General features: G+C 39.7%; 1 protein-coding gene across 8 annotated transcripts; it reads left to right on the forward strand.

The window, feature by feature from the left end:
* Positions 1–406: 406 nt before the first annotated feature.
* On the forward strand, positions 407–16079 carry C13H8orf48 (chromosome 13 C8orf48 homolog). 8 transcript variants are annotated; one of them, XM_068696687.1, is made up of 8 exons: positions 407–728; positions 1083–1288; positions 2779–3037; positions 5234–5359; positions 11394–11524; positions 13554–13706; positions 15059–15149; positions 15307–16079. In XM_068696687.1, the coding sequence occupies exons 3-8, from the start codon at positions 2788–2790 to the stop codon at positions 15423–15425; spliced, it is 870 nt and encodes a 289-aa protein (XP_068552788.1). In that variant the 5' UTR covers positions 407–728; positions 1083–1288; positions 2779–2787; the 3' UTR covers positions 15426–16079. The 8 variants fall into 8 exon arrangements, with proteins under 8 accessions (XP_068552788.1, XP_068552789.1, XP_068552786.1 ...); XM_068696688.1 differs by having other exon boundaries at positions 411–728; positions 11430–11524; XM_068696685.1 differs by having other exon boundaries at positions 416–728; positions 11394–11662.
* Positions 16080–17832: the final 1753 nt, after the last annotated feature.

Consider the following 17832-nt stretch of genomic DNA (forward strand, 5'->3'; position numbering starts at 1 on the left):
AGCACTGGATGTTAAAACATCGGAACAATATGAACTACTTGTTCCTCTGAGCCTTACACTTTGCATCAATGCAGTCGTTTACCCTTCTGCAAGCGTGCATTCCTCTCCTCACCCTGCCCAAACTGTTTCTTTATAAGAGCAACACACAGGCAGCTCTCTTTCAAGAGAAAGACCGCTTGAGCTGCAAAAACCATGTGCTGCTCTTGATGAAACACGAGAGAAGGCAAGATCTGAAAATCTTAAAATCAAGCAAAGACCTTGGGCAGGCCAGCCGAAATCCAGCATGAGGTGCTTACTGTGGTAAAACACCTCAGCGAATCCTACATGATAGAGAAAACAGTACGCATCCTGCAAGTGAAGTGTACGTATTTATTGATCAATGACTTCCCTAGAAGAAAATACAGGGCTATCAGCTACTTGTAACCCCAATATTAAAGCAGGATCCAGCAGGCAGAGGACACGAGCTGACTTCACATCACGACGCGCTCCCGGAGCGCCCTGCCTCTGCCTGCTGTTCCCTCGGCCTGGCTGCCTCAGCAGCAACGCCGGCCTCTCCCCCGCCAGATCCCGCTGTCGCGACACCATATCGCAGGCAGAGCACGACAGAGACGGCAGCCGGGAAGCCAGGCCCTCCCCCGGAGCCCCAGCTCCCTCCCCGCTGGGGGCCGGGCCCGCGGCCTCGGCCGGCTGGGAGCAGCGCGGAGCTGGCGGCTGGGGGCCGGCCGCGGGTAAGGAGCTGGGCCCCGGCGGCTCGCTGCGAGGGGGTTTGGTCGTTAAAGGCTGGAGGAAGTGGTTTTGTCCTGGAAAGGAAGGATCGTAAAAAAGATATTCTGTCCGTAACGTGAAGGAAAGAAAGGATCGTAAAAATATACTAAAATATGTGTGACGTGAGGGAGACGCCACGCCTGCTGCCGTGGGGTGTTGGGCAGAAGGGGGATGCAGAGGGGCTGCTGGGTTGTGAGTTAGAAGGGGGCTGTTAGTTGTTACTTGGTGGTAACTTCACATTTCTTACGGTAATGTTTGTCCCTTGGTAATTTCACGTTTCGGGTGGTAACATAGCTTTTCCCATTTCTGCCCCCTAGGAGGAGATGGAGCTTCCCTCCCTCAGGCTCTCTCCAGACACGCTGCCCTTTTCCTTCCTTTTCCTCACCTGAAGCCCCCCCCTGCCGGGCTGTGGCCGGGGGCTGCTGGAGGAGCAGCTCTCAGAGCCCTCACTGCACCCTGTGAGGTACCGACTGGGCCTCGTGAGGAGTACAAGCTGCAGGACGCCGGGTGCCGCTTCGAAGCAGTCTGTAAACGTGTTTTATTTATTATTTACAAGTATATTTACACACTCTAAGTTATCTTTTGTGCTCATTTGGGAGCAAATACCTCATGTTCGCTGTGAAAATGAGCTATCACACATATCTGAAATATTGCTCCCTCGTCACCTGAGCGTCCTCGCCCCACTCCACCTCTCTCCCCCTGCTGCTTGTGCAGCCTCAGCTCCTCAGGCCAGCTGCGGGCTGCAGCACTAATTGCCTCTGTTTGCATTTCCTACTGGTTTTCTCCAGGAGATTTGATCTTATTAACCAGTCTCCAGCCTGTTCAGGGTTGGTACGGTGAATAAAAAATTGTTTAGTTCTGATGTAACCTGTAAATATTAATAAGCACTATTTTTGACTTTTGGGCACATGTTAAAACAGAAAATTAAACTTACGGGCCTAGAAATTTGGCACTACAGATTGCTTTTGAAGCCTAGTCTTGGGAAGGAAGGCCTGAATTCGTGTTAGGGGCTCAGGGTCCTTAGTGCACAGATGGACCTCAGCAGTAACATGGCAGCATAGCGTGTTCAGTAGAGAAATGGCTAAAGTCAGCACATTTAAAACAAAGTTAATCTAAAAACTGCTAACAAAAACCAAAGCAGCATGGTATAGGTGAACTTCTGGCATGAGAGAAAGTGTTTTTGTTTACTTATTTGGTTCCCTTTTTTCTGATGGAGGAACCACAGTTGTCAGTGCTGCAGGTATCTTTCCAAAGGGCTATCACCCACACATTTATCCTTCTTATCTTATTAGAGTAGAGGAAAAACAAAGGGCAAAATTGTTTAGGACAAAGTTGTTTATCTCCTTAGATTCAAAGGAAGAAGGGAAAGTACATCATTCTAACTTAAAAAAAAGGGGATGGAGAGCAAAGAAAAACCACACACACAGAGCTTTAAAGTGTATCCGCATTACATTATAGCTACCTATCCAAGGCCTGTTTTATTCCTGGAACTTGGTTCTGGCGAGTTTTATTATTTTTTTCATGCTGAGAGCATGACCATCGTTTTGAGAGCATCATCTGGCTGATACTTGTCATGTTTTTTTCTAATTTTCTGGACAAAATCTAAGCAGAACACGGAGGCTTTGCTTTTCTGAGATGTGAGAGGTTTAAGACAAGAGAAATAATTTCTTTTTAAAGCACCTTTTGTTTTCATAAATGACTTTGTCCAAGTATTACCTGTAATTCACAACGAAGTTGAAAGGAGTGCTGATCAAAATTCATTGTAAATGCTCAGTGGTAATTGTTATTGTAGACTTACCCAGCAGATCTTAATGATGCATCGCTTTAATCAGCAGTAGTGCTTTGGCGGGTGTTGCCTTGATGTAGCACATTAAGTAGTTACTTCAGCCACCTAAACTGGGTTTGAGCTGAGCTGTGGTATTCCTCTGTATGCCTGCTATAGCTGTAAGTAATGCAGTCATTTATCCTGTATAACTGAAACTGTTAATGGTTTTCTTTTGTTTTAATTTGTAGTGCTGCACCATGGCTACTACCTCAGCGGATAGTTCTGGTAGCTATGAAAAGGGGCAGGTGGAGTTGAGCCAGAGTTCCAGGAGCTCTGTTTTTGACTACTCAGAAGACACCTTTGAGTCCTTCAGCAAGGAGGAAGCAGCCTGCTGCCAGCATGAGAGCAAACCACCTGAACCGTGTTGTTCTGTAGAGGATGTAGAGTCTTCTGCCGTGTCGGATGGATTGGAAAGCATGTCATGTCTGGCAGGCCAAAATCACACAGGTATGCAGAGCTTTCCGTGCTTGAGACCTGTCTTGCACAGCTTTGGATCTGTGCAGTGGAGGTTTGACTTGGCAAAAATAAAAACTTAAAAAATTGCATGCAATGTGCCCACTGTACAAAGCAACAGAACCTCAGTATGCTCAGATCTGTGTCTTGGTTTCTCAGGATTCACTGATGACTACACGTAGGGGGGTTATGAATTGGCCATGAAAAGCTTTCAGTAGTAATCCTGTGATGCTTAAATTCTATTGTTATGTTCCAAATTTCTGCAAGATACTATGACTTTATACCCACGTATGAGAAGTATCTGGGCTGTGTAGTAATTCTTCCAAGGGTGTACATAAGAGGGCTGGATAGCACCTTAAAGCTGCATTGGAGTGATAAAGAAGCAGACAGCAGGAAATAAGCTAACTGTCTCAATGTCTTTCTTGTCTGTTAGTTCTTTTTTCCCTTGTGTCTGTGGAGTTTTGTCATTCTTCTTCCTTTTCTCCAAATCTGGTCTGAGAAATATAGTGAGTACTTGAAGACATGATTTTTAAAAATCTGTTCTTAGTTTAGGGGCTTGTCAGCATGTATAAACAGTATAATTTTTAAAACTAAGGCACTTAATATGTTTTTTAAAAACAGTGTGGACTTGAGATATATAATGTCTGTTAGCTGGCATTGCTGTAATCTGATTCTTTGTCCATCTTGATCAGCTGCTGTATACCGATAAATAATTAACTTTGTCTATACTTAAAAATGACAACCTGTTTGTTCTTACTGTAGACAAGCCCAGTAGAGATGTTCTTTCTGTTCCTCACCCAGCCAGCACCTTACTGCTTTACTGCCTTTTTTTTTTTTTTTTTTTTTTAATCCCTCCCCACCTCTGCAATAATAACCAGCACAATTTTTTTAGGAGTCCTTTTAAAATAACGTTGAGGCATGAAATCTCAACAATGCAGGCCAAAACTTGTTGTCAAATATAGATACGTGTATGTAACCCCTATTTGTCGCAGCACAGAGTATAGCCTTAGAGATCAGTGCTTCAAAAATCTGAATAAAGAGATTATCATCGCCTTGATGTCTTATTCATGCTACGTTTATGTAATTGAGCAGTGTCTAATGGATTGGATTTAACAGTTTGGCTCAGAATTTATAGTTTTTACAAAGACTAGGTATTAATAAACCTTTTTTTTTTCTTGATATATAGCAACTTTTAGAAATTATTCTATGTCTAACCATTAAAATCTATATTGTTGGCATCCAGAAGCATGTGCTAGGAGGAAATCTTGTGTGTATAGAGGTGCTTTTAATAAGTGTTAACACTTATTATCTTTATAAGGTTAATATTTCATAAAATTATGGAGTCTTCTGAATGCTGCTAGTTAAGTGAGGAAACCAGGGAATAATTCACAGGAAATATTTTGGGAAGTTGATATCTCTCTGCAGTATATATCTTACAGAGAGCAGCATATATAAATAATAAGAACTACAGAGGACTTGTCATGTTGGTATCTCCATAGGGACACATTATTTCATTCTGTAAGCCCTCTCAATTTGCTATTAGTATCCTGAAAACAGAGTAGAGAAGTCAGGTGCTTGCTCGATGTGCTCAGTATTTTGAACTGGAACCATGTATCTTCCTGTCAGTGGCACTGGCTTGTCAGACCTCTTAAGTCTTTTCTTCACCCAGCTCTTCGCTTTCACATCTTTGCTGGATCCTTAGTTACTGCAGAACTGGAGTTGTACCGGAACAAGTTGAAGAACAGGGAATTTATATAGATTTTCATTCTCCTCCTGCCTTCCCTCCCTATTATTTTTTCACTTGGATCAATACCTTGATAGAGTTCACCAAAGCTCCCGTGAGTACTTGTACTGCCATGAGAGAAGAGCCTGCGTAGGGCTGAAAGTAAGCGATGGGGCGAGTTGATTGAGGTTGTTAGCATTGCAGACAAAACAGAATGTGTGAGTCTCTTTTTCTCAGCTCATCCTCTAGTCTTTCAGTGGAGTGACAGAAGCTTGCTCTTTATTTCAGCCTGAAACTCTGATGTCATCTGTAAAGGCCCCGATGGTTTGGGGCTTCTTTTCCCTCACCAGGGAAAACTCAATCAAATTCAAGTGTGATTGCCTCCTGATTTTTTTTTTTTCTCATTCCTGATTTCTTTACAATGTATGTCCAAAGCTACCTTTTTTTTTTTTTTTTTTCCATTGTAGATGAGCAGTCTGAAGTAGTTGGTTCTGTGGCTGCAGAAAGATACTTCATGAGAAAATGGATGGATGTTCTAAAAAATAAGGAAGCTGTCATTAAGCAAGGCAACTCTGTCCTCAAAACTCATTCTGGTGAGTTCACTAACTTTAGTAGAATTTATAATTCTTCTTTCTTTGACAAAGGGGATATGAATTTTTAACGACTAAAATTTTATGTATAAGCTATTAAGTTAAGCCAGGTAATTAACCTGACTTAATTAGCCATGTAATTAAGTATGAAGACTCTCTTTTATGCCTTCTTGGAAAAACAGTTTGTCGACTGTAACGCATAGCTTTGCTGCTCCTGACACAGAGACATTATATTAGTGATGCATTACCACAAGGTTTGGATAAATCTACATAAGAATGTATTTACATCTTAAATTTAACTGAAAACCTCAAATTTTACTGGGCTATTTATTTTTTTCTCATTTTTCTCTATAGCTGTACAGGTACTAGGGTTGTGTTTTTTCCTCCAAAATCAACCTGCCTTTAGAATGTGTGAAATGTTTCCCCCCTGTTGATCATTTCTGTTAATTACTGAATTATGTTTGCCATGTTCTAGTTCCTTTCCCAAGCTGCAGGAGGCAGCAGGGCACCAACTTTGACAAGAACAATGGAGCAGCTTTAACCAACACAATGATGTAGTGCATGGAGGAGGAGAGGGGTTGGGAGGGAAGAAGGATGCTATTCGCGTGCACTGATTATACAAGGAGCTGTGAGAGCAGATGGTGGGATGGAAGTCCTGCTCAAGTCTTTCTGAAAAGTGGGTCAGAGATACTATTTTTAATTAGAAAAAGAGTAAGAAAGCTGTGGTTGAGGAAGATTCCTCTTCTGATTCAATTATTTTTTGCTCATGCTCCTTCATGTGTATGAAAAGTGAAGAAATTCAGAAGTTTTATAGAGCCCTTCTAAGACTAATTAATCAAGTAGGTCCCATTGCCCAGGTGCTTTGTGGCATTGCACTCACATACAAACATCCTGAAACTCCATGTACTGCAGGAGAACATGACCTGAGATTATTTTTAGGCTCTTCTTAATTGCATAGCTCATTCACAACAGTGGTGAGTCAGTGTTATGAGTTCCTGACTCATCTTCAGCATTTATCTTCCTGTTACTGGGTTTCTAAGACTTCACGTAGTCAAGTGAAGAGGCAGCTAAAGTAGATTACCTCATCTGTAGTAGTGAGGCTTCTTCTGACCAGCTCCTCTGCAGTTGTCTTCCTAAAATACATCTAAATCTTGTGACCATTTGATATGCAGAGAAATTGAAGAGGACCTGATGAATTTGGATTAATTTAATGAATACAAAAGAACAGTGTAGAGTTAAGGAGGTTTTCCTTCTTTGTAGGGTTTTCTTTGAGAGTTGGTTGAGCAGACTTCCTCCTGAAATTTGTATTTCTATACTGCTGTACAAACAAACATTCTGCTGTTGGTTTATGGAATTTGGATGGGTAGAGTCAGACTGGTCATTGAGTCTTGAAAAGCCAGTTCTATTTCCTTAGCTTATGGTGATGTATGAAATGATGCAATATTTTCTACCTGTCCTGTCTCTTGTCATCGTAGCAGCTAAGCATTTTTCAGGCACATCCATTGTTACTGTGCACAGCAACTTTCATATGCTGACATCTATAAATGTCTTCTCTTTGACTGAATAGTTCATCACTCAGTGGACACTGAGCCCCTTATTATTTTATCAGCTTGGAAACTTTTTAAACACAGTAGAAGATGAGCTCACCTAGAGCAAGGCTGCTGCACAGTTGGTCCCTTCTGTAAGTTTAGCAAAATGAATGGTGCATGCATGTTACTTTTGTATTCATCTGCAGCTAATAAAGTAAAAGGGTTTTTACATATCTTACTACTGCTACTGTTAAATAAGGAAAAATAAATCCATGTTTGCCCATAGGAATGCCCCGGAAAATGATTCTTGTTTTTCATAGTTTTATTTATGGCCTGAAAGAAGAAAAGCCGAGATGTTGACCTCAGGAAAAGTGAGAAATTTTTATCATAATTACTTCTTGGTCTCTTCCTTGGACCTCCACCTCAGTTTTGTAGCAACTAGCTGTTATTAGACAAATGCATCACAGGAGGAAAAAAAAAAAAAAAACGAAAAAAAAAAAACAAAAGACAACAGAAAACACAAACCAAACACACAAAACACACACACACACACACACACACACACACACACAAACCCACTATTCTTTGAAGTCCTGAACTCCCTGTCAATTATTCCAAAGAGTGCTAGTCATTTTTAAAACGTATTACAGGAAGCCACAGTTGTTCAGTTCACAGGTAGCTGAAAGTTCAAGTGGGCCTTTTCAGTTCTGAAAAACTTCAGATTTTGCTGTATTCAGAATCAAACTCACCTTTGTTTGCAAGGTGTTTGTAAGGTGTGAACAAATTTCTTCATGTTAATTATTGGTTCAGCAAATAGTAATTTGCTAAAAGTATGTACTAAAAATAATAGTAGATGTCTTTAAGAATTGAGATATCACTTAAACATTCTGTTTGCAGAAGGGAGCAGGTATCCAGTAGTCTGTGCTGGCTCTTTCTTATTCCTGAGCTTGTCAGCCCCTAAACTTACTGCTTGGTAAAATGTACAAGGTGTGGGGTTCACGCAGGCTTAGACCCTGTGATTCCAGAGTTCTCTTTTAGTTTGTTTCCTGCCAGTCTGCTAGAAAACTTTACTATTCCACAGTGAAACAGCATTGATACAGCCTAGATGAGAAGTCTCAACCAGCAGCATCCACATGGAAACCCCTGCTAGTGAAGAGCACCTTGGTTATTAAAGTCTTAACAGAACTGAGAAAGAATGAGTTTCTTCTGGAAGACATGGATTCTGCCAGACCCTTACTGTTGTCTCTTCTAATCATAGCTTATTGGAAACTGAGGTAATCCTGCACCACGCTACAGGAACTTTACTGGCTTTGAACGCATATTTCTATGAAATAGCTTGATTTCAGGTAGCCCAGGACTGATACAAGCAATCTGCACAACCCTTACAAAAGCTACGTTCGCTGATTGGGCCATCAGCACGTTAACCTGGACTGCTGCACTCTGTTTTACAATGCAATTTAGATAATTATGAGAACGTTGTCTTGAGATAAGGAGTTAATCTTTCTGAAGAGTAGTTATCAGTTATTGCCTTTTATAATTCCCTCCTTCACTCATTTCACAATTTTTCTTCTTAAAATAGAAGATAGAGCCTAGTAATAACAGAACGCCTGCCAAGTCTTTTCTATTTAATCAGTTAGACATCAATGGAAAAGGAAACCCAAGAAAGGAGTAGATTTTATTTTCCTCCCCTCACTTGTATAGATTTAAAATCTTACAAATTAGGATGTAGTTGCATACAGAATCCAAAATCTATGTAGGTCATTTAGTTATAAGCCACGCAGCAAGATTTATAATGTAGATGTGGAGATTAGTTTATCTCCAATGGTGCACATTGACTACTTCTATAATAAAAGAAGTGTCTTTTTTTTTTTTTTTTTTCAGTTTGTGCTTTATTTTCTAAACACTCTGTAGCCCTGTTGCTGTTGGATAAAGGGTTCTGATTTCATGTCTGTTCCAGTGTCTAGTTTTGTTCTTCTTGTCACCTGTCCCTGCCTTATTCTTCTCGAAAAAAGGTGTGGGAAAGCACGACTCAGGGCAACCAAGCATCAGCGAGGCATGCTTCTGGAACAATAATTGGCACTGGCAGGGATTCTCTGTAGACAGACATGCAGTGACATTTAAATCTGCCACCACAAATGGAGATTGAGCATTTGAGCATGTAATGTGAATCCAAAGACGGAAAGAATATGTGAAAGACAAAAAATGAAACTAACACCACCAAGGATCCTGTTGTATGCATCTCTTTACTTTCAGCTGAAGGACCAGCAAAACTTCTATACCTAGAAGAAAATCTGAAGTATGAATAATAATCGTGCAGTTAAATGACTATTTTTTTCTGAATTTAACTGTGCCCTGACTTTTCTTGTCACTTTTAGTTCTTATTCAGTAAAATTATAGTCTAGATCAATGAACACTTTACTCTTTCTGAGCTTATTTACTGTTAAACTTGAAGGTTAAAATTTTCTGGTTTTCTTTGCTAGCGTCTCTTCTAATGGCTGTGGGTGCGTATGAGCCAATGGGTGGGTGTCTGGCAGCACATAATTCATGTGTGCATTATTAGAAACCAATTCTAAATTCAATTGTGCTTCTGTATGTCAGAAGAAACTTCAGTGAATGAATTAGGCTGGCACTAAATTGTGACAAAACGTTCAGCAGACCCTATGTATTTACTTGTGCATTTGAGTACTCAGGTTTGGGTGTTAAATTGCTTTGTTCTGATTCTTTTTTCTTCTACAACAGTAGCTTTTTAATGCTTTTATTCAATATATGTGCAGCATAGATGAATCTGCATCCATTTTATCAGTGCAATTAAACCCAATTCTGGCACATGATTTAAGCTGTTTTGCAGGGGCTGTGTATTACACTTGCAAGGAAAACGACCTGATGGAGTTTATCTATGGAAATGTTCATGATCCTACCCAAGAAAAAAAAAGTTTAAATTGCATTTTCAAGTATTGATAATTCTTACTCATCTGTCTATAAAGTATCACCGTGTCTTTGTCTTTGGTGAATTTGATACAGCAGCTTGTAAGGAGGAATAAATTGCAGTACGATGATTGATTCTGAACTGTGGCAGTTGCACTTCAATCACCCATTTTCTTTGTCCGTAAGGCAAAGCTCACCGACTTCTACTTTGCTTAGTCTTAACTGTAGATCCACTTAATCTTTATAAGGATTGACTGCATTTCTGAAGACATGCCTGGTTTCCTTACAAAATTCCACAGCAGAGGCTTGCCTACTTCAGATTAAATTAATCACAGCATATTTAGGAGATGGTTTACGTTTATATCATTCAGTGTATTAAAGATCAGCTTTGTGGTTATGTCGAGATACCCCACAGGACCCGAATGACAATGCACTGGTTGTCACAGAAGCACCCTGAAATATGCAGTGCCTCTCTAGAAAAATAAAATTTCATTCAAGGGAAGCCATTGAAAATGAGTGAAGCAGGTAATAAGGAAAGGACAATTTAAGTGATATAATCATGCTCTCCAACTGAGTACTCTGAGTGGAAAAAACCTCACCATACCATACCTGTGTAGTCATTATTGGCTGACATTTTTTTTGGCAGTCAGAGTGGAGCCCTGTGTTAGCATGAGCTATATGCAAAGATGTGTAAAGGGCTTCCAGTAATGCTTACTGGACTGTTTTGTCTCCTCCTCGCCTCTCGTTTAATTGTGCACGTATAAGCGTTTGGGCTTCAGTAGTTGCATTAAAGCAAAATTAGTATAATAAAGGTAGAGAGAGATTGTCCCCTGTTTAAATAGTTGAAAACAGTGGTATTTCATAAGACCATGCAGAACAGCACAGCATTGTTACACAGTTAAGCTCATGGAATAATGAAATAGTAACACAAAAAAACGAGTTGTGTTAGCTGTCTGTATTGATTGGCTCTGTTTAAGTCAGTGGAAAATCTTCCTCAGAGCATTGACTAAAGTTTTCAATCCATCCATACGTGCCCATCTGAAGTGTAGTCTGTTTGGTTTTATTATTACGTGTCACTAGGAAGGAAGGAGGTGAAAGGGTGAAATAAATACCTGGTTTAAACAAGCTCATTTATTAATTCCTTAAATAATCATTGACGCTTTAGAGGAAAATATTTTATAATATAATTACCCTTCCTCCAAAAAAAAAAAACACACCATGCTCCCCAAAAACACACCAAATAAAACAAAACCAACCTATAAATTTATAGGTGTTTTCCAGAGTTACTACAAGAGCCACTGCCTCATAGAATTGGAGAACTAGGTTTACAAATACATCTGTGTTGTATCATTAAGTTGTCTGATTCTTCAGGGTTTTTATCCCCTCTCTTCTTTGGGGACTATTCAAAGAGGCACTTGTTGTGCAGGTTCCTGCAGTTGTTATCCACATTCTGATTTAAATTGTGTATTTCTGTTATTACTGTCATTGCTTCTGGGCTTGACATTGGCTTTGTTTTTTATTAAATACTTAATATGAGGCTGCACAGATAGAAGACCAGTAACTCTTCTCTTTCCCTGCTATAGTAATTGACACTTGCTTTGTTGATGTGTGGCTAACAGAAGTTACTGAGTTACCAGATGAAGAACTGGATGCTCTCCGGACCTTTTGCACCGATAAGATCAGAAGGATGCATCAGGGGCTGATCTCTAAGCAGGCAAGTGGTGTCAGGTCAAGGAAGCTGCAGCATGGATTCACGTCAAAGAAATCAGAGAGAAGTGACTTGAACTGCAAGGTTCCTGGTCAGTTAATGAATAGAATCCGCCTGAAGAACATCAGGGAGACCATTAATCAGGTACTGTGTGGTGATTAAAATGGTAACGGTTTCTGTTATTGAGCAAGGCTGGGATGGGCAGTAACTGCACCCCACAATAAGCCCCAGAATAAGGGGGCCTGCAGTCCTTCAAGAGTGTCAAGTCTGATGTTTTGGCCAGCGATACTTGCATTCTTGCTTTGTGCTTGTAGAAGGATTTGAATATGTAGTTATAGCAGTCATCACCTACAGATGCCTTTACCCATAAATCTGGGCCTTGGCAAATGCCTTTGCTTTGTTTGAAATTGGTACAGAATGTCTGCATCTGGGAAAGCATTTCTGATAAAGCAAAAAAAACACCTTTGAATAGTAATTACAGTCATTTATTTTACTTTCTCTCCATCGTGTATGCTGGCTTTAATCTATGGCCATATAACATAGTGAAAGTGACTGTTAACATATTCTTCTGTTAAACCTGTGCCAGGTGAGCAGGGAAAAATACTTTAAAGTCAGTCCTGGCATAATGATTCTTTCAGGCTTCCTGCCTATTTAATTTGTTTTGCAACTTCAGCAATCTACATTCTGTTATTTTATTAGCATTAACCAATCCACCATTCTGTAGAATTCTTACTGCCTCTTTATTTGTATTAGTGTGGTAATACCTTTTTTTAAGAAAAGTGACTTTGACTGCTACATCTATTCATTTTTGTGTTCACCACCATGTAATACTTCTATGCAGAGGAGAAGACGACAGAGGCTTGAGACATGGCTTTCTAGGATTGATTCCACTGCTCTTATTAGGTCTATATAACAAGATGGAATCTGTGTAAATTAAATCAGATAAAAATTATTGATAATTTGTAAATAAACATACAGGGTTTTGTGTAATGTTATTAAGTATAGTCAAAGTTTCGTGGTAGGTAAATGAGGAATTAATAAGTGTCTTTTATTTTACAAAGTCAGCTGCTTGTTAAACTTTGTATTCTGTCTTTGAGATGCATATAGATATTTGAACCAACTGCTTCAGAGTTCATTTTCCTCTTAAAATTCGTGAAGATGTCATAACCTTCATGGTTTGTACCTAAAGCCATACATAGATAGTCAGTGTAGGAACTTGATGACAGCCTCATTACAGACAGGCAGTTATATATGGTGGAATTATTGCTGATAAACAATTGCTGTTACAGAGTTGTGATGATCAAGTATTTGTACTCTCTTAGCTTGTTGGGAACGTGAAATAAAGCATCTTCCTTTCACTTAATCAGGCCTTCAGGAATGAGTGTGTTAGCTGTCGTGGAAGGCTGGTTAGCGCGCACCGACTGGCATTCCAGAACATCAACTGCTTACTAAGCAAGAGGAACTAACGGCTGGTGGTGCTCCTGATGTATTTGATACTAGCAAAGCTTGTATAGATTTACACTGATAAAACCAATTTATACTGAGCATCCACCCACGTCAAATGAGTTACTTTTTCCCCCCCATTAAAACCATCTTCAATATTGGCTTTGGTTGCTTACGTGTTGGTAGCAATCAAGTACTTTTTTTTTTTTGACCGTTAGTTACTGTAGAAGAAATCAGTAGTGTGCACACAGCTTCAAGTGTCAGGGAAAGCTTGCCTATTACAAGAAGCAGCAGTCTGTTACAGCTCAGTGCAATGGGTCTGAGATACAGATAAGTTCATTTCAATTAAAATCACCTATCAGTGCTGGAGGAGGCAATACATCGGAAAAAGCAAATATTTTTAGTGTGAAGACATTCAGACAGGCTCATTGAGGTGATACAGTGACAAAAATAATGAAATAATTTGCAGCTGCCTGCAAAAGCAAGCCTTTGTCTTTAGACACTCTATCTGTATCTTTATTGATTATTTTTAATGGAGTGGTCATCTTGCTGGGACAGACATTGCTCATTACATCAAAGTCTCATCCTTCAGGTGACAGAAGCTCAAGTGCACCGATCTTCACAGTGCCCTGACTGTAAGAAGAAGAAGGCAGAGCTAGCCGAGATCACCTTTCTCAGACAAAAGAAGGCACTAGTGGAAAGAGCTTTACTCCAGGAAAAATTGGAAGAACAAATTTATTCCAGAGTAAGCAAATGTTATTAAAAAAAAAAAAGTGTTTTGATACATTTTATATTTACTGTATCTAAAGAATTTGTAAGCCAGATTTTCTCCTAATTTATGGTAATGCAATCAGATTGATCTGAATGCAGAACAATTCAAAATAGAATTTGGCTCCATGTCGTTATGGAGACATGGGACTAGCATGCTGATCAAGTAATTTGAGCTTGCCTGATTTATAGAAGCTGAAGGTCTTTTTCATGATGTCCTGAAACTGTTTTGGGTACATCTTGATTAGTTCTCCACAGTTTAATTCTGATGGGCTGTCCAAGACAAAATAGTGAATAACAAAGCCATGCCACAGTAGGCGTGTCTGTACCAGTCTTCCTCCCAGTCCTCTGGCTTAAGAGTTGCAGAATAAGGTGCTGCAACAAGTTGTGGAGGCTCAGGCTCAAGCTTGCTGCTTGGAGACAATTTCTAAGGCTGTTTCTTAAGCACGGCAGTGATGTGATCTTTGTCGCTTGAATGTGAGCAAGCTGCAAAGGTGGCTTCTGGTAGAAGATCTGATCATTTGTAAAGGCAGCACGTTGTTACTGGTTATGCAGTTGAATGCCAAAGTTTTCCTGCATGGTTCAAGTACAGGATGCACAATACACTCATTTTGAATTCCTAAGACTTTATTGCTCTGAGGGGCAGTGACATCAGTTTTAGAGCTTTTACTTTGTATGTACTTGTGCATGTGGGCTTTTTTTTTTTCTAGTGGTGTGTATTTCCCCCTCCCCCCCCAAATTTGTTTAAAATTTTGCCAGGTGCTTGTCACTTCTTCCCTGCTGAATAGGGCAGAGGAAAGTCAAGCCCAGTTAAACATTTGTGAGGAATTACAGAGGAGGAGAGAAAATGTGGCTTTGCAGCAAGTTTTCTGTTGGTTCTTCAGGAATAGTTTAGTAAGGCCTCATTTTTCTTTTTTTTTTTTTTTTTTTTTTTTCTCCTAGCTTCTCTGAAAAGGCCTTTTCCTTCCCCTCCCTGGGGAAGAAACCCTTGGTCAGTAGCCAGTGCAGTGTATGAGCTGCATGGCATTATTGAGCTCTTTGTCATCTCTCTTGGCAGCCATCCACAGAAGGTAGAGATGACATCTAGTCTCTAGTGACCAACATAACTTTCTGCTCGCCTGCTGTATGGGACAGATCACTGGCCACACTGTTCAACAAAGTTTTTAAACAAGATGTTTTAAAAACTCAGCAAAATTGTTCTGATGGGAACAGCCTACCTAGTTGCTCTTGAGGGACTGGATATAGCTGCCAGTGGCAGACCCGTGACACAGGCCATGTTAAATGGCAGGAACCCAAATCCAAATAATTTTTGTTTCCTTTTTATTTCAGGATGCGCTTACCCTTATAGGAGAAACACTCAGAAGCTTTCCCAAACTTTCAGAGGATCCCAGGAACTTATGGCAAAGGATAAAAGACAAAGGTCAGAAAACCTGAAGGCCTGAAAATAATAAACATAAGTCAAGGACATAAAGTGGTGGGAGAGTCTTCTGTGGGCAGCTACGTGCTGATTGCCAGCTCTTGTGGGTATAACTTGTTCTGTCAGTGATAAATGGAGTGACAGTTTAATATTCTTGCAGGTGGAATCAGATATGCCCAGTGTGCTGGAGTCTGGGTTAAGATTCAACTTTTTAGTCAACCCCAGATACAAATGTTGCAATTCTTTGTAATCCAACTAAATATGTTTTTCAAATTATGAAAGCCTGCATTTTCTATTATTAGTCTGACAAGTAATTTACTGGGAGGGGGACTGTGCTTGTGGGATTTCAGAGCAGCTTCCATCCGTAAGAAAAATAAATGATTCTGTTTTCTGGGGCAGGGAGCTGTAATTACTGTGTTTCAGCTCAATCTTTGCCCACTGTATCATGTCAAATTGAAAGTGAGAGTCCCAGGTGAAGGAGAAGAAGGTTGCAAAGTAACAGTAGAAAAAAGTAAAATGAAACAGGGTATTTATAGAACTGAAATAATGAGACTGTAACAGAAATTAATCTGCAACAGCGAGGATGCCAACAGGACAAGAAAAGGTAATAAATTAATCTTAGAACCTGTCTGGGATAGCTGTCTAGAAGGAGAAAAAACAATATAGGTTAAAAATGGCATGAGGTGTCAAGTAATATTTTTGGCAGATCTTTAATATAATTTGGTATTTGTTATTTTATGCTATTTTCAAAATGGCAAAGACTGTCTTTCAAATATTATATCCAGATGAAAGTTTAAGTATTCAGTGCACATCCAAACAAAATGGCTTTATGCTGGGGAGCTCAATGGGCTAAGGAACAGAATCATTATCTGCGTTGTAGCCTCAAAAGATGCTTGCTGTGCTGTGGGCACAAATGCACCCCACCTTTCTGACCATTGCTGACAGCAAGAGCTCAGTGCCTTGTTCGTGCAGTGACCTCGTGGCCGCTGGACTTGCACGAGTCACAGGTAGTGGCTTTCATCAGTTTTCAGCTTCCTGATTTCTGTGAATTTAGAGCTCTTGATGGCTGTGGAAATCTTGAAGAATATCCTCGTCTATGAACCGTGTGAATAAAGGATTTCACTGCTTAATACCTCAATTATTTTTTTCTATGAAAAATAGGATAAAAACGTTTTAAAAAACTTCTTTTTTTAAGGCAAGAATATGCATTGTTGAAGTTGGTTTTGTATTTTATATCCTTTTAATCATTTTCTTGTATAGGCTCATATTGTTCTAAGAATGCTAGGGGGATGTTTAGCCTCTTGTTTTCCCTTCACACAAACGAATGGAAAACCTAAAAAGAAATGTTGGGATGTACAAATAGGCCACCTGTGTCATAGCAGATACCTGCTTTTTGGTGCTTAAAAACCTGTCCTGAATGGGTTCATCCTGAGCAGGTCAGGCCCAATGTGAAAACAATGCGGCCTGGTGCTTCACAAAGCTGGTTGTCATTGCTTCCTTTTCAGGTGATTGTTTTCTTGTAAGCCGGTGGGTTTAGTAGTCTACTGAATATTCCCCAAAGCTTGGTTTTAATTTTTAATTTATCACCGCAGGTTGCATCGCTGCTTATGTAATGAGAAAGCTCTTGCCTGGTTCTTCTTGTTACTCTCTGATGATTAGAGATGGTTGAATCCCTTAAATCTCCTCCCTCCCAATATTTTAAGCCTATTCTTTTTATATTTTCCATCTCTGCTCCTTATGTAGCTTTGGACTACACTCCCTGTTTCTCTTGAATCTTCCAAAGTCTCTTGTGATGTGCTTAACACTGGGTTAAAGACCCCCAGCACTCCCAGTGAATCCTCGTGAGGGCTGTCACATATGGAAGTGGTAATTGGGAGCTGGATGCTTTGAAAATGTAATTTTGTTGTTATTGCCAATGAACACATTTTTCACCCCTTTAGAAAACAAACAAACAAACTAACCAACAAAACAAAACAAAAAAACATCAACAGTAAATTCTGAGACTCTAAAGATAAATTGTTTCATTTTATAGGAAAAAAGATATTATGATATTTTGCTTTCAGTACATAGTTCCTTACTGGAAATACTGAAATATTTATTTCCAACTCTTGTCAAACCTTTTTGTAAATATGTTGAAGTATGAGTTATTTGGACTAGTGTCTGACAACATTTGTGTCTGTAGAATAGTATTCATACTCCCACTGCACAGAGGCTATACAGTTCTTGTTCGTTTGCATAAACGTCAGAAAGGCATCTCAGGTAGCTCCTCTGAAAAAGTCAAAGCGTATTTTGCTCATGTCTTTGTGTGCCTTTTCCTACTGCTCACTATGGCTCTTTCACCGTTTTTTTTAAATCGAGAGTGACTCAGATCTGAGTGTTTGTCTTGTAGCAGCTATTAAGGACGTAGAACAAAATGAATGGTCTGGGACTCTAAATAATTTATTTCATAATCCTGAAGTGCTTGAGACTAGAAATCCCAAAATCCTGATGTGCAGGATGTTGGGGGAAGTAGATCATGTTGCTTCTTTTTCTAATCACAGGAGGTTCCCCCTCCTGTACCTTCCTCAGCAGTGGGTTTTTGGTTTGATCCAAAGAAATACTGTAAAGCTGTAAATATTTCTGATCAAGAAATATTTATTAATCTACTCCCTAGTTGGTGCTTGCTGGGACATAGAAGGAGTGAGGT

The sequence above is a fragment of the Anas acuta genome, chromosome 13 (assembly GCF_963932015.1).
Source record: "Anas acuta chromosome 13, bAnaAcu1.1, whole genome shotgun sequence".
Lineage (NCBI taxonomy): Eukaryota > Metazoa > Chordata > Aves > Anseriformes > Anatidae > Anas > Anas acuta.